Raw genomic sequence first — 17,825 nt, 5'->3', positions numbered from 1 at the left:
TTTGGAAGACAGCTACCTGGCCAACCGACAAGAAGAGATTCGTATCTGTGCCCATTCCAAAGAAAGGTGACCCAACAGAATGGGGAGATTATCAAACAATATCATTAATATTATCGAACAATATCATTAATATCACACAAGTAAAATTTTAGTGAATATCATTCAGAAACAGTTGTTAACAGTACATCAACAGAGAAGTGCCAGGAATTCAGACCAGATTTAGAAGAGGACATGGAAAGGGGGTATCACTGCTGATTATCAGATGGATCCTGGCTGAAGCAGAGAATGCCTGAAAGATGTTTACCTGTACTTTATTGACTATGCAAAGGTACTCAACTGTGTGGATAACAAATCACAGATAACACTGCAAAGAATGGAATTCTAGAACATTTAATTGTGCTTATGTGGAACCTGTACACAGACCACGAGGGAGTCGTCCAAAAAGAACAAAGGGATATCAGGGTTGTATCCTTTCACCATACTTACTCTAGGCTGAGCAAATAATCCAAGAAACTGGACTATATAAAGAATGGGGCAACAGGATTGGAGGAAGGCTCATTAACAGCCTGTGATATGCAGATGACACAACCTTGCTTGCTGAAAGTAAAGAGGACTTGAAGCACCTACTGATGAAGATCAGAGACTACAGCCTTCAGTATGGATTACACCTTAACATAAAGAAAACAAAAATCTTCACAACTAAACCAATAAGCAACATCATGATAAACAGAAAATACTGAAGATGTCATGGATTTCATTTTACATGGATCCACAGTCCACACCCATGGAAGCAGCAGTCAAGAAAGCAAATGATTTCTTGGGCAAATCTGCTGCAAAAGACCTCTTTAAAGTATTAAAAACAAAGATGTCAGTTTGAGGACCATGGTGTACCTGAGCTAAGCCATGGTGTTTTCAATCACCTTAGATGCATGTGAAAGCTAGGCAATGAATAAGGAAGACCGAAGAAGAACTGGTGCCTTTGAATCATGGTGTTGGCGAAGGATATTGAATATACCACTGACTGCCAGAAGAATGAACAAATCTGTCTTGGAAGAAGTAGAGCCAAAATGCTCCTTCACAGCAATGATGGCATGGCTTTGTCTCATGTGCTTTGGACGTGTTACACCAAGAGGGACCAGTCCCTGAAGAAAGACATCATGCTTGGTAAAGTAGAGCATCAGTGAAAATGCAGAAGACCCTCAATAAAATGGAATGACACAGTGGCTGAAAAACGAGCTCAGACATAGCAGCAATTGTGAGGATGCGGCAGGACTGGGCAGTGTTTCATTCTGTTGTTCACAGGGTTGCTATAAGTTCGAATCGACTCAAAGCTACCTAACAACAACTACAACTACGTTACCTCTACTTATAATCTTTAATTAAGCATGTCCTGAACATTATTATATTTCTAGTCATTATATTTTTTTTAAAAAAATTTGTGTGCGTTAAATTTACATTGTTTTTTCTATGGGAAAGGCCAAATTTATTCCAAAGAATATGCCCATAACTGAGTAGGAAAAACTATTCACAAAATTCTCCATCTAGACATAAATACCTAAACATATTTTCTAGTAAGTTATCCTTTTAAACACCAAGGCAATTTAAAAAAAAAAAAAATCAGAAAACGGCCATTTACTGGTGTGCATCACGCATTCCTAAGTGGTATCTGTTTGGATTCTTGATGAACACGGAAAAAGGAGTTCCAAAGGATCTGGATAAAACCCTAACCCACAAACGGATGTCCTGGACAGGTTTCTGAAAATCCGGGAATTTAACACTTCAAATGCTCCCAGTGACTGTCAGGATGTATCCATGAAGCATCACGGAGGCGAAAGCTGAATACTGGTTAAGCTATACTGAGAAAGTGTAAGGGACCCCTGGAAAAAACGTCCAAAAGAATAGACTCAAGTGCCAAAGAAAATACGACCGTTACTGAAGGGAACCACTAAGTGAAGCCATTCGCTCCTCCAACAACCATTATACACACGGCACATTACCCCTTAGGCCTGGAAAGGCCTAAGAACGTTCGTGCTGATGCTCCAAGGAGCCACTATTGGTCACATGCCTGCCCACTGTGTGCCAACGACTGTTCTAGGCTTCATTTATTCCTCACATCAACCCTCCAAGAGGGCCTATTTACAGATGAGAAAACAGAGATGAGAAAGCTTAAAAGCACAGTAATTTGTCAGGCTTTTAGAAGAGGAGAAATCACCCACCAGGATTAAAATCCAAGCCTCTCTCCTTCCACAGCAACAGCCTAGCTTCTTGGTAAAGCCAAAACCTTCTCTGTGAGTTGGAACCTCTAAGACTCTAGAAAATTCTCTTACTTAACTTCCCCCATCTCCTAACCAATAATGGCAACTTCGGAGAGAATATTTTGGCCACTACTGTTCCCCGTTCCGGAGCCTTGGCGGCACAGTGGTTAAGAGCTAAGCAAAAGTTTGGCAGTTCGAATCTACCAGCTGCTCCTTGCAAACTCTACATATAGGGCAGCTCTACTGTTGTATAGGGTAGCTATGAGTTGGAATCAACTCAATAGCAACGGGTTTGGTTTTGGTTTTGTTCCCCCTTCCAATATTCAATTGACATAACAACATTAATGCCAGTTGGCATATTATTTTGCAGTAAACACTGGGTTAGGTATTCAACAACATTTATTGAGCACTTATTACATGCCAGGTACTATTCCAAATGCTTACAACTCTTCATAAGGGAGGCTGTATTGTTATCCTTATTTTACAGACAAAAGAAAGTGAAGGACAAAAAGCTTTAATCTGCATATGGCCAAATAATAGGTGGGAATATAACATTCAAATCAGGTTGCCTGACTTCATTGCCCATGCTCTCAAACTCTACCCTTCCTCCCTCTCAACAGAATTTACACAGGGTTTCTCATTTAATCTACTCAACTCTATGAGCTAAATACTAAAAAAAAAAAAAAAAATACTAGCAATCCTAATTTATCAATGAGGAAATGGAGGCTCAGGGAGGTGAAGTAATTTTCCTAAAGTCACGCAGCTTATAAATAGTTATGGCAAGATTTGAATCTACTTTTGTTTCACCTCCCCAAGCTGTTACTACTACACCTTGTCAAAAAGAAGACACTACAAAATAAAGCAGTATCAATCTATGTATTTCAAGATGGTCAATTGCTTTTGAAAATTTCTAGGCCGTATATAAGTTCTTCAAGGTGTTTAAATAGGAAAAGGGGGAAATATGTTATATGAGAAACTGATATAAATGACCTCCTAGTGACCAAAAACAAGATAGAATACCTTGTGAGTTTTTAAGAACTGTATCTTTTACTGATGCTAAACATCTGGCCGTAAAATGGAGGCACAATGAAACACAAGTGTGCACCATGCTCCTATCTCATAACCAACTCCCTTCCACTCAATACATAATATGAGGGAAAAAACCCACTGCCATCGAGTCGATTCCGACTCATAGCGACCCTATCCGGCAGAGCAGAACTGCCCCATAGGGTTTCCAAGGAGCGCCTGGTGGATCCGAACTGCCGACCTTCTGGTTAGTAGCTGAAGCACTTAACCACTATGCCACCAGGGTTTCCAGATAATATGAGTCAGCCTTATTACTCAAGCTCTTTTTCCAAAGAGATCAAGAAAATACTAAAACTAAGAATCCACCTTTAGGCTACTCTCTTAAATCTGGTAACATTACGAAAGCAGGGCTCACAAACGTGCGTTACGTTTTGGATGTTATTTAAAATGCGACTACCGAAAGAAACAGGTATATCAATGAATTAAATATTCTTTGTCTCTTCTGGACAGAGCTTATCTGCCTTTCTTGAATTTATAAACTAAAAGAGGAAAAATCCTCAGGAAAGCAATCTTCCATACCAGCAGACAAAAACATTACTGCTTTCAAATGCTGTTTCTAAAGACCCAATTAGACAGTTTTTCACTCGTCTGCAGTTACACACTTTAGTACTTCAGAAAATGTCTTCCACCAATGATCCACCCAGAGTAAAACTGGGCAATATGATCACATGGCTTGTATTCCCTACATATCCCAGGGGGTCTCAGATAGCAAAACAGGTTACTGCATCTATAAGAAACATCTATCTTAAAATTACTAGTCCTACTTAGGACAATCAAGATTACATTCTCAGCAACAGAAAAACAAATGAGAGAGCAGTCAGCCTCCTCAACTGCAGCTCCTTTATACTGAAAGATTTTTAAACAACTGAAAAGATACAAGATGATAAAAGGTAATTTGTTAAGTATATTCTACAGCATCTTGCAGCCCTGTGGTTAAAAAGAAGAAAAAACAAATATCATACACAAATCAGAAATCAATCCAAAAAATTTAAGTGTGGTTGTTTCAGGGAGGAAAAAATCATTTATTCAGGGTTGTTCAACTCTCTTTAAAAAATAACCAGTGCTGTGTATGAAAAGCAGTAAATATTTTAATTAGGCCAAAAGAATCAAGTAACATGTAAATGAGAATCTAATGTGTCCAAAGTGTATAGTGGACAAACAGGTTCCACTGTCAACCTCCTAAACTGTGTTTTGAAATAGGGCGGAACTTTAAAAAAGGAAATCGCCTCATAATATTTCATTAAATTCAGGGTTGGTTATGCGCGTGTCCGTGTGTGAGAGAGAGAGAGAAAGAGAGAATTCTTGTGAATTGAAAAACAATTAGTTGTTTTTTCCCCAAAACTGGAGACCATGAAAAGCCGTTTTCTTTCTAGTAACTGAATCCAGTCACATACCATAGCAAGGCTAGACATGCAAAGGCACAAAGCAGCAGCCCGTTCCCTTCCCCCCCTTCCCCCATTTCCACTTCCCCTCGGGTGATTCCTTTCAAATACCAATTTAAACAAGCATATATGCTATCCTAAAAGAAAACTCCCTTCCATTTCCTGAGCTAAAGAAAGCATGAATTTCTCAGGAAAGCCGAGTCAAGCTCAGTCTTCCACAGAATCTTAACCCCGAAATGCTGCAAATCACCAAAATAAATGATAGGTAAAACGATGGAAGGCAAATTCTTGGACACTTCATATGCAAATTAAAAAAAAAATCATGGAAATAAAAAGACGGAAAAAGAAAGACAACTTAAAAGCAAAACCACCACACCCTCAACTCCGCGTTGCAACCCGTTTACTAGGGGCCTTTACCTTCATTGTCCATCGAAACTGCACTTGGGTTGATGGCTACAAAGTCTTTAGTGTCAGCCACGGCCACACTGGAAATAGGAACGAGAAGAGGACAAGGAAGAGAAGCCCCCGGAATCCCAGGCTGTCACCCCCGCTCCCGGCCACGCATCCCACGGCTTCTCCCACCACCCCCAGCAGCAGCATCTGCAAGAAAAACCAGGAGAAGCTGCGCTAGAGAGCGAGCCGGAGAGGAGAAAGACCCCCCGCCCCGCCGTCACCTCTGGCACCCCCGAGACCTGCGCCCCAGTGTCCCCGGCTCGAGCCGGCGGGGCGGCGCCCTAGAGACGCCCCCGGCCAGTGCATCCCCGGACACCCCCTTCCCTCAGGATCTGGAAGTTTCTGTCAATAGGGATGAGTGGGAGATAAGCCCGATGCTCCCCAAAGTCTCGGCCTCCTTTTCCAGGCTGCGGGGACTCACCCGCGGGGCTCGTGGGGGTGCCCCGCGTGCCTCGGGCGAGGAGGAGCGCCTCGCGGGGCGGCGGCGCAAGGCGGATGGCTGGCGGCTGCGTGAAGGCGCGTGAGGGAGCGGCGGTCGGGCGGGGAGGGGAAAGGAGAGGAGGCAAGGGGGCCCGTCACGCTCAGCCCGGCCGCGCTCGTCTGCTCCCTCCTCCGCCGCCTGCGCTCCGCCCCTCCCCGCCGCCGGCCGCCGCGGCGCGCCCCGCACTCCCGGGCCCGCCGCGGACCGAGCTTTGTCGCTACTACTTCCGCTCAAGAGGCGCGCGCGCACGCGCACTCGCACGCCCTGGCGAGGACAACGGAAGTGAAGTGAGGGCTGGGCAGCTGGCCCTGAGCCGGCGCGGGGTCGGGGCGAAGCGCGCGTGAGTCGGGGACGTGGGCTCGACGGCCTGGCTCTGCGCTGCCCTGTGGCGCGTCCTGGCTGACCCTGTGTCGGGGCCCGCCGGCTCCTACGCACCCACTGAGCGCGAGGATCCGAGATTGACATGCTCCCTGCATGGGCCGCACATTCCCTTGAGGCGGCCTCGAGGTCCGGACGGACAGTCATGGCCGCTGCCCCGAGGCGTTTGAGCGCCCTCAACAAAGGCGACGGGGAAGCCCCTCCCGCCGGGGGGACCGTCACAATCTCGGCAGGCGACGCAGGGGCCGCCTGAGGAAGGGGCGAGCGCGGAGGGACGCCCGTGTTTCTGCTGGGCACTGGGAACCGCGAACAGCCTCCCTGGCCTTGCATCGTAACTTGCAAACCCCCGATTTGAAGGGCTGCTGCACTCCCTTGGCTGAAGCAGCTCATCTCTGGGCGACTTCCCAAAATTCTCTCTCGGGGAGGGGTCAGTTTCAGACCCCGCGTGTAAACAGAGGGCAAGGATCGGCCCCGAGAGCTCGAGGGAGGACCCCGAGCTGCTTTTTCGTCCAAGTCAGGTGTAGGCAGCCGGAAAAGCTGAAAGAGCAATAGAAACCGAGCGCCCAGAGATGGAAGCCGAAGAATGGGCCTTATATCGTCGGGCACTGGCTATGTCTTTTGCTACGTGGACCTTTCACTTCTTCAGCACCTAACCCAGACCCCTAACAAGTGCTTTTTGATGGCCTGTTGGTTTTAATAAATAAGCCTTGGGAGCCAGACACACAGGGAAGACTTTGAACCCGAGTCCTCTTGCCCTCATATCCACTAGAGGGCAGGGCTTCATCTAGTGAGTTCTTGGCCAGCCTTGAAAGAGCTCTCGGATGCTCAAAGGCCGTCAGGTGCTAGTGGTATTTTTCTCCATCAACGCTTATACCTGTTAAAAATTTGCCCGTGTTCTCAGGTCCTGAAACATACCCCAAAATGCTCACCAACTACACGTTCAATATCAAAAACAAGTGGACCGAGTTGCCTGTTTTTCTGTGTATGGTCTGAAATAAGTGGAACTAGTTTAGGATCAAAAATCTTGGGCAGCTTTCTAGATTTACCTTTCTTTTAAGAAATAATGAGATTTTATTCCAGCGAGGCCACGTCTAGATTTCAAAGGTGTAACCATAAAAACCAGGTTTCTAGTCTAAGAGTTAATTATCTATGACCCACCTTTGGCTTGCATGCTTAGTGATTTGTGTCTGCACAGTGGCTTTATAAGCCTATGATTTGTACAATAATGAATGTGCTATCTCCTTCTCAATGTTGTAATCAATTTACAATGATTATTAGTTACTTCACTGATCGGTCCTTGACATCACAGCATCATGTTAAAAACAAGACAGCTCTAAGGTGAGAAATATAAAGGATATAAACACTTTGATATTAATATTTGGATTTACAAATTAGAGGGTAATTTCATGGTCCAGAACTCGTGGATTGCTTTACTTAGCTCAAATACTTCATCTGAGACAACTTTTCAGAATTATTTTTGTGCACTGTGATACCCCAGCATTAGCAATGAATTCATAATTAGCACCCCTTTTTTTAAAGATTTATAGCTCCATGTTTATACCTAAAGTAGCTTACACTGAAATTTTACTTTTTGGTTGCTCCACAGGAGAAAGACCTGGCAATCTGCTCCCATAAAGATTACAGCCTAGAAAGCTTTACGGGACTGTTCTACTCTGTCACGTGGGGTCGCTATGAGTCGAAATCAACTCATCAACACCTAACAACATCAAATTGTGAAAAGAGGCCCTAGAGTGGTGTAAATAGTTAAGCATTTGACTACTAACTGAAAGGTTTTTAGTTTGAACTTACCCAGGGGCACACCAGAAGACAAGTCTGGCAATATGCTTCTGAAAGGTCACAGCCCTGAAAACCCACAGATCTACTCTGAGACACATGGGCACGCCATGAGTCAGAATACTTAACAGCAACTAACAACAAATTGTGAAAGCCATTGCTCTAATTGCTAAGCCAAAAACAAAAACCTGGGTAACACCAGGTTTATCCCAGAAGAATTGTCACATACTTCATTCTTAATCCACAGTCATCTCACAACTACTTAGGCTTGGGGGCAGCAAAGAACCTTTAAAGGTTCAACCAGTTAGCTAATCCTTGAACCTCAGCAATATCTCTCTACAGAGTGATCTGTTCTGTGCCTGAACACTTCCCCCTCCCAAGCTAGTAATCATCAATAGCAGCGATTTTTACATCCTATGTATATGAAAAATAGCATTTCTTATGTATATGTATGCATTTTGTACGTGAAAGTCACCAGGTATTAACTGTTCAAGCCAGAGCAATGGGGAATGCTTGGACCACAAGCTTCAGAAGGTCTCTTCCTTCTCCCAGCATCCACTCCTCAGACCAGCTAAACTACCATGATACTGTGTTGTGCAGCAATCTTCACCTCCTTATCTTGGGAGGAAGGGACTAAGATTAATGTGCACTGCAAATGAATATATGTATTCACAAACATACACACACATACATATATATTTGTATATGTTAAGATACAGGCATAATAACTACCTTCGTTCCCTCAAAATTGTTAATGAGGCTCCGATAACATAAATGGTGACACGTTGTAAGTTATAAGCAGCCCTGGTGGTGCAGTGGTTAAGCATTTGGTTGTTAACCAAAAGGTTGGCAGTTTGAATTCACCAGCTGCTCCTTGGAAACCATATGAGGCAGTTTTACTCTGTCCTATAGGCTCGCTATGAGTCGGAATCGACTACAACAGGTTTATAAAAGTATAAGACTATCATACAGAGAAGCAAGCAAAAGCATGGGATATTACCTTGCTAGAATGAAAGAGTAGCCATGGAATGTATTATGGCCAAGTTTCCCCTTATTTCTTGCTTAGAAATCAATACTCTAAAAATCCTTTCTACTATTATCTTAAGGAGCCCTGGTGGCACAGTTGTTAAAGTGCTTGGCTACCAACTGAAAGGTCAGCAGTTTGAACCGACCAACCACTCCAGGAATGAAAGATGTAGCAATCTGGTTCCATAAAGATTTACAGCCTTGGAAACCCTATAGGGCGGTTCTACCCTGTCCTGTAGGGTTGCTATGAGTTGGAATGGACTGCACAGCAGTGAGTTTGGTTTGGGTACTCTTCGTTTTGTGCTAAATATTTAACCTTCAAAACTAAACACATCTGGTATAAAAAGTCACATGTGAGCAATATAGGAAAAATTTGTCAGGCATCTCTGCTTGGGGGAAATAAATGGCAAATGGAGAAAATTGAGGAAGAATGGTCACGATGTTCTCATTTTATTCATACTGTGCCCCATTTCACAAAAGATGTGAGGCATCTTGCTTTTCATATCAAATTTCATAGCTGGCATTTTTAAAAACCTGGATGATAAAGGAATATATGGCCCTTGAAGATCTAAAAACTAACTTGGGAAAGTTTATTTTAAAATCGTTCCTCAATCTCATTTCAAAGGCTGTTTCAACATTGTACCAAGGGTTAACAGTTAAGGGATTTCACCTAGTCGCTTTTAAAAAAAGGTTGTCTTTTTTTTTCTAATTGGGTATTTTAAAAGCTAGCCTACTTATGTTTTTATAAGCTAACCTACTGCAACAGAGCAACAGAAAAATTTGTCTTTTTATAGGAGAAAGGACATGTTAAGTGTCAAGTTTGGGGAAATAGAGATTGATTGCAAGAAGTGTCATGTGAAATCAGTATCTAAGAAATACCTGCCAGAATGGCTATGAAATTGGTTGGTTTCGTGCTGTAGCAGTGCTGGAATGGTCACAGCTGGAAGCAAGAATAAAAACGAGAATAAGCTCAAATTAGAGCTGCCCGTGTTTGGTTGGTTTTAACAGCACACAAATCCTCAAGTTCTCTACAAACATTTTATCGGCACACAAAAATCCACAGCCTCTTTCCTACATGCTAGCATTCTAAACATGAAACATTCGGTGAAACCGAGCCGAAGAAATTGAAGTAGAGAGTTTAAAGTGTACTCTTCTCATTTCTATTTAAGTATAACTCACTTTCCCCATTCAAAGGTTCTGAGCCTGTTCAGAGCCTGAGATCTGGGATCCTTGGTATGCACCCCAATAAAATTACTTTCCTCTGGGTTAGGGTGAAGGGTGGAAGGGGCTATAGTTGAGGATAAAAAAGGGAAGGAAGGAGAGCAAAGTGAGTATGAGTTTCATGCCCCTGAGTCCGCAGACATACAATATTTCATATCACGAGGCCCCGAGATTCATTTTGAGATAAAAATGGTATTTAAAACATACCATTCTGTCTAGTTCCAAATTGGCATAATTTATCCCTGGCCCCAAAACATTTTGTCTTGTAGAATGGGTAATCTGCAAAGTCCTCGGCCGGCACGAACCGTTAAGTGCTCAACCGTTAGCCAAAAAGTTGGCAGTTTAAACCCACCGTGTGGCATCTCAGTAGACAGCTTGGTGATCTGCTTTCAAAAGGTCACAGCCCTTGTGGGGACCATGGTGGGGAACATTTAGCTCAACTGGCATAACAGTTTGTAAAGAAAATTTTGTACGTTCTACTTTGCTGAGTAGCATCTGGGGTCTTAAAAGCTTGTGAGCGGGCATCGAAGATATTCCACCGGTCTCACCTCGTCTGGAGAAAGGGAAAATGAAGAAAACCAAAGACACAAGGGAAATATTAGTCCAAAGGACTAATGGACCACAACTACCACAGCCTCTACCAGATTGAGTCTAACACAGCTAGACGGGCCCCAGCTACCACCACTGACTGCTCTAACAGGGATCACAATAGAGGGTCCCGGACAGAGCTGGGGAAAAATGTAGAACAAAATTCTAACCCACAAAAAAAAAAAAAAAAAAGACCAGACTTAACTGGCCTGACAGAGACTGGAGAAACCCCAAGAGTATGGCCCCTGGACACCCTTATAGCTCAGTAATGAAGTCGCTTAAGGTTCACCCTTAAGCCAAAGATTAGACAGGCCCATAAAAGAAAACGAGACTAAATAGGTACACCAACCGAGGAGCAAGGATGAGAAGAGAGTAGGGGACAGGAAAGCCGATAATGGTTGAGAAGAGGAGAGTGTTGACATGTCATGGCAACCAATGTCACAAAACAATATGTGTATTAATTGTTTAACGAGAAACTAGTTTGTTCTGTAAAACTTCATCTAAAGTAGAATAAAAAAAATTTTTTTTTTTTTTTAAAGGTCACAGCCTTGAAAACCCTATGGAGCAGCTCTACTCTGCACACATGAAACCACCATGAGTCAGAATTAACTCAACAGCAACTAATAACAACAGCATGGGTAGTCTGAAAAGTGGTCATCATAAATAAATATTTACTGTTGAATGAGTAAACCATAATCCCACCTTTGGCTTTGCTGTTTGCTTCCTATGATCAAATTAAACCTGAGTTCCTACTTTCCTGTAAAGCAGAGGTTTAAAAAGTTGCCATTGAATTGATTCCCATTCTTGGTGACCCCATGTGAGTCAGAGTAGAACTTTGCTCCACAGGGTTTTCAATAGCAGATCGTTCATAAGTGGATCACCAGGCCTTTCTTCCAACGTGCCTCTAGGTGGACTCAAACCTGTAACTTCTTGGCTAGCAGACACGTGGTAACCATATGCACCATGTAGGGACTCTTCAAGAAAAGTTGAGGGATTTTAAAAGATTTAAAAATGAATCTACATCTCTGAAACCACAAAAGGTTAGCTAGGACAACATGATCTAAGAATAAGTCCTAATCATTGCAAGAAGTGTTAAATATTGAGCACTGCCCAGAGCAGATGAAATTACACACCCAGGATTTGAGCCCAGTTAACCATTTGAAATCAAAAGATAACAGCATTGAAGTGGCAATTTCCATACACACAGGAAATTTCAACTAAGCCCTTGCTGTGGGTTTCGTTAGCATGCATATCAATGCCTATCAAAGCTTAAAGCACTATAATTTCCAGCACAATCTTCGACCATTACCTTAGGGATCAAAGGATCTACTCTTAATTCCTAGACAAGACATCTAGGAAGCTAGATATAAGCAACGGGCCTTAGAATAGCCAGGTAAGCTAAATTGCCAATGGCTAGTATCTTCTACCAACCTTGAAACTTCGTTGATGGTTGGTTGTCATAAATAGTTGAAACTATGAGAAAGATTCCATACCATGCTCTGCAGGCCCCGTATCAGATTCCATGCCATGTTTGCAGTAAGAGCTAAGGCTTCCTCCCTCCGTTTAAATGCTTTCTCAATTTCACATCAGAAATGCTTTAGTCTCAACCCTGCTGCACACCAGTATCTAAGCTTTGGGAAAGGCTGCATTTCCTCAGACCTCCAAAAGGCATATTTTGCACTTAAAACCCTCCTACCCCACTCTTTTCTAGGAGTGGTTTTTTTTTTTTTTTTTTTTTGCAAAGCTTGCATCTTTGCTTGAACTTGTCCCATATCCTTCCAGGACCCCTGCAGAAATCATCTGTCTCCACTGTGCTTCCTGTTATGAAAATAAATGGGAAAAAATTGCCATTACGATAAAAAAAAAAAAAAAAAAAATTAGGGAGATACACAACACAGAAATAGCCCAAGGCTTTACGAGGGTCCTGAAGTTGGCCCTGGACAATTATGCAAAAAGACCACTACTTCCATTGAGCATATTATGCAAAATATAGAACCCATGCCAAAGAGATAGTTTGCAAGATAGATGAGGGAGAAGGGAAATTACAATTTGGCACGATGGTTTGCAAAATAGATGATATCTAAGAGGACATTACAATTTGGCAGGATGGAGTTTTTGCAACACAAGCAAATTGTTAAACCTTTGGGTTAGAAAATTCATCATTACGAATAAAGATCGGGTGAAAAGTTAGATTGGAGACATTTACAGTATGCCTTCAGGCAACTTTAACTTTGCTTTCATAGTTTTAAAAGGCTATGCTTATGCCTAGATCAGAAGATATTAGAAGTAACTTAATAGTGTCAAATATGTAATACTTGGAGGAAGTTGGAAAGTGGGATTCTGGAAAGAAAGGGGAGAAAATGCTGTCAGGAAAAAAAAAGTGCAAATTTGGGGCTCAAACTGGCCCAACCAACTCCTAATTCGAAGAGCTCGATGCAAAACCATTTTCTAAGAAACCACAGCATCAACTACCAGGATCACTGGTGTTCTAAGTGATCGGCATTTCAGCCTAGGATATTTAACAGGAAGGTTGACAAACTAGAAATAGTATCAGACCTTATAAAGAGAGTAAAGGGAACTCTGTTACATTCCAAATGATAAAGTCCATCTTGCAATGAACATCGTAAGTGATCTTCAAACATCTATTCTCCCCCAGAATCATTAGACTAGGTATTTCTCAAAATGTGACCTCAGAATCAGCAGCACCAGCATCACTTGGGAGTTTATTAGAAATGCAAATTCTCAGGTCCCACCCAGACCTACTGAATCAGAAATTCTGGTTGTGGCTCCCAAGAATCTGTGATTTCACAAGCCTTCCTGGTAATACTGAACACTTGGAAGTGCTGCAGTCACCTCGTTACCCCTCCCAGGGAGAAAGCCAACACCAAGAATAACAAAGGAGTGATGGAAGGAGCTAAATCCTTGAACATATAATTAAGCTAACAAATCAACCAATCCTGGCGTCTCTCCCACCAGTGCAATTCCTTTAGCATGAGATAATTAACAAATTGCGTTCTCTGTTACTTGCAGCTAGAAGCATCCTAACTGATAGAATATTAAATGAGAAAAAAATAGCTTACTTTGCATAAAAACACATAGGTTAAAATATTAGTTGGTTGATGCTTTGGCTACTCCTAAAAAAGGAGCCCTGGGCTTCTAACGGAAACCCTGGTGGCATAGTGGTTAAGTACTATGGCTACTAACCAAACGGTCAGCAGTTCAAATCCGCCAGGCGTTGGAAACCCTACGGGGCAGTACTACTATGTCCTATGGAGTTGCTACGAGTCAGAATCAGCTGGACAGCACTGGGTTTGGGTTTTTTTTTTTGGTTTTGGGCTTCTAACAGAAAGGTCAGTGGTTCGAACCCACCAGCGGCAGCTCCCCAGGAGAAAAGACCTGTGCTCTGCTCCGGTAAAGATTACAGCCTGGGAAGCCCTATGGGGCAGTTCCTGTCACATAGGGTTGCTATGAGTCAGAATCGACTTCACGACATATAACAACATGAAAGGTAAAAGAATTCAATCCCAGCTAACATAATATAATCTAATATATTCAAAGTATAAAATGTTAAATCAATGATTTAAAATGCTGATGTAAATATTAATCAACGAGAAGTTACAAAGTAAGGTGTAAGTCAAAGAGACTACACAAGTGATTGCCATATTAGCACAAAAAGTAAAAACTTGGATACTGACTTCAGCAACTGTTGACAGTTTCTCATAAACATATCAGGAGCATTCTTAAATAATATAACTATTTCATTTTTTGAAAAATAGTGAGAATTTATAATTTTTACCCTTGTTTTTTTTTTTTTTATATTATATAAATATAATCGTGTGCCCTGGCACCAGATTTTTTTCTGTTTTGTCAAGTAATGACTAACATGTTGCCATGGAGTTGATTCTAACTCATAGCAACTCTATAGGACAAAGCAGAACTGCACCATAGGACTTCCAAGAAGGGACTCATGGATTTGAACTGCCAAGCTTTTGATTAGCAGCCAAACACTTAGCCACTGTGCCACCAGGTCTCCACCAACTAATGACTACTTAGTTTTAAATTCTACTATGAAACTGTTAAAATGAAATTAAGTTTATACCTCTCTGAAATGTGAACTTTTTTTTTTCCAACAAAGATACTTACTATTTTGGAGTTTGTACTTCAACTTATATCTATTTGCTGATATCTATTTGCTGATTTACAGCAGTTCAAAAGCTATGAAATTTTATTTTAAAAAAAGAATAACCTACGTGTATTCTTTTCAAGTTTCAGTGATCAAATCCTTCATTTTAACCCTGGAAAGTGCTTGGTAAGGTAAAGCTGCCAACATTGCACATTTGATTAAATAATTTAAATTCTTTTTCGGGAAATGAAAATCAATTTTCACTGAACAGCCACCAAAACTACATGTTTGTTTAGGGCTTTTGAGTTGACAAAGCACTTCCATGTCCGTCATTAAACTTAATCCTCACAACAACCTTATGAGGTAAGCAGACCAGGTCTCGTTAATTGCTTGTTTTTATAGCTGACAAAGCTGAGACTCAGACAGGTGATTCTCCTTGCACAAGAATTTCTTACTATTTAACGTCAAAACCACCATTGCTGTAAAATCCATTTTGACTCATAGCGACCCGGTAGAACAGGGTAGAACTGCCTCAGAGGGTTTCCTAGGTTGTAAATCTTTATGGAAGCAGACTGCCAAATTTTTCCCACACAGAGTGAGTGGCTGGTGGTTTCAAACTGCTGACCTTTCAGTTAGCAGCTGAGCACTTAACCACTGTGCCACCAGGGCTCGTTATTTAATGTCGAAGCCAGTAGTCAAATATCCTTCTTGACTTCAACACAGGAAATTTCCCTGTTTATTGGATTACCTTTCCTAGCTTATCATTTTGTGTTATATTCTTACCTCTTTCAATCCATTGAAGCCTCTGCAACATCTATAGAGACTAGGGTATCCTGATCCTAGGGTTTCGGCCCAGACGTCATCTGATGACATTCAAGGATGTGTTAATTAATAAGGACTTAGTTTTAAAACACCCTTGGTCACTGTCTTTATCTACTGGCCTGTACTTACTTAAACTTCAGATACCGTCACACCGGGGAAATCACACTCCAAGAAGAAGCTGTTCTAGAATCCCTTGAGTTTATCCTCTGAGGGTTGAAAAGTGCTGCTAAAACGGAGTGTAATCTTATGAGGAAATTATCACAGCCATCTTAGAGGGATTATCCAATAAGTAATTGAGATACATTCATTAAAAAATTAACAGAATACATATTAAACACATGTCCTAGGATCTAAAAGTCACTAAACAGTATTGAAAATACCAATTTAATTTTTCCAAGTAGTTAAATTTTTCTTTGTTCTGCGTCTTTATATTTGCATACTAAACCAGAATAGGTGCAAGGGAAAATTGAGAAATTTTGGCTTTAACGTGAAGACCTCATAATGGCTTTAGACAGTATAGAGAACATAACGACTATTATACCTTTTTTATATTCCACAATTTAAACCCATAATTAAAACTCTCAGTTGCCACATCAGTTTAATCAGCGCAGTGCAGTGAATTACTTATATGTCCCTTCTAGCCATAGTTTTATAATGCTCAACAAATGACTGGGTGGGGCTATGCAAAAGAGGTACTTGCAGCCCATCAAGGGAAATGGAAAGCTTGCTAATAATGTCAGTAAAGTGCACGGCACCCTTGTGGTGGTGGGACCATGCAAATAAGGTATATGGAAATTTAACCAGGGGATTGGTCAAATTTGCCATGTTGCTAGGATTAAAGGGAGACACGGGGTGGGGGCCGGGGGCTCTGTAACACCAAAGACAGAGAGAGGCAGTAGAACAAGTACAGAGAGGGAGAGCTATGACACCAGAATCGGTGAGAGGCAGCAGCAGAGACAGCAGAACCCAGAGACTGGCAGGAGACGGCTTCCTGACCCGTGGAGCAAGAGAGCCAAGGCTTGTTGGTGGAGTGGGGCACCTCCGGGCACTTACTGGTGGAGCCAAAAGTGCTTTGTAACACTTGACAAAGCAGGGCAGAGGCCAGGCCAAAGGGCCAAGGAGAGGCCTGCCTGTGGCACAAATAAGAACAACCGTTCTGATCAAAGAACTGTATCCTGAGCATTCCCCAACCTGAATTGTAACCTATTACTTCCCTAATAAACCCTGTAATTGTGAGTATGGTCTGTGAGTTTATGTGGCCATTGCAATGAATTTTCGAACCCAGCAGAGAAATAGAGGGTGCTGTAGGATGGATGGCTGGTGTCAGAATTGGTAAAAAGGTTGGAGGGTGGAGGCTGGCCTGACCCCTGGCTCATAGGAATCAACCTCGGGCTGTTGATCTTGATTCTCCTTCCCCCTTGTGAAGTTAGATGTCAGACACCCCAGCCACGTCATTTTTACAGTCAGTAAATGGTTATGAAAGAAGGAATTAAAGAGATAAGAACATATTTTAGATGATATTCTTACAGCAAAGACCTTGCTTAATGGCTTCTTGCATTACTAAGCATTATGTAATGCTAGGCCTGGGGCAGCTGTGGTTGAAAATGGTCAATTAAGAACCTGTGAAGCTGTAAGTCAGCATTACTATCTCCCCTGGCTTCAAAAATGGCTTTTCATCTACTAAATGGCACATGTGCTATTCCTGAGAAAGCATAGCAACCCCTGTCAACTTTGATTTTGAAAATATGCATCATGAAATGGTATATACCAGTGGTTTTTAAAGAGGAGGTCCTGCCACCTGGGAACTTTTTATTAATGTAAATTCTCAGGCCCCACCCCAGACTTACCAAATTAGTAACTCTAGGAATGGGGCCCAGGTGTCCCTGGGTGGCACAAATAGTTAAGCGCTGGACTACTAACCAAAAGGTTAGTGGTTGAAACCCATCTAGAGGCACCTCAGCGGTAAGGCCTGGTGATCTGCTTCCAAAAGGTCACAGCCTTGAAAATCCTAACGGAGGAGTTCTCCTCTGCACACACAGGGTTGTCATGAGTCCAGATCAACTCAACTGCAACTAATAACAACAAGGATGGGGCCCAGCATTCTGTTTTAACTAATCCTCCAGGATCCCAACGTACCTTAAAGTTGGAGCTCCGGTTTACAAGAAATATAAAACCTTCATCTAATAATATTTTGATCGTGCTAACAGGCTTCGATT

General features: G+C 42.2%; 1 protein-coding gene across 6 annotated transcripts in view; it reads right to left on the bottom strand.

The window, feature by feature from the left end:
- The window catches only part of ATP2C1 (ATPase secretory pathway Ca2+ transporting 1), a 183,074-nt gene that overhangs the window by 128,023 nt on the left and 37,226 nt on the right, over nt 1–17,825 (bottom strand). The window contains exons 1-2 of one of the 6 annotated variants that reach the window (XM_010600484.3): nt 5,598–5,630; nt 5,141–5,208 (exon numbers count right to left, since the gene is read on the bottom strand). The exons of 3 other annotated variants lie outside the window; for them this stretch is intronic. In XM_010600484.3, coding sequence (XP_010598786.1) covers nt 5,141–5,153 — 13 coding nt within the window. In that variant the 5' untranslated portion in view covers nt 5,154–5,208; nt 5,598–5,630. Of the gene's footprint in view, nt 1–5,140; nt 5,253–5,597; nt 5,702–17,825 lie in introns of those variants that run through there. 2 more of the 6 variants (XM_010600487.3, XM_023540037.2) reach the window with 2 other exon arrangements.

The sequence above is a fragment of the Loxodonta africana genome, chromosome 27 (assembly GCF_030014295.1).
Source record: "Loxodonta africana isolate mLoxAfr1 chromosome 27, mLoxAfr1.hap2, whole genome shotgun sequence".
Classification (NCBI taxonomy): Eukaryota; Metazoa; Chordata; class Mammalia; order Proboscidea; family Elephantidae; genus Loxodonta; species Loxodonta africana.
This window is presented reverse-complemented; position numbering and strand designations above follow the sequence as displayed.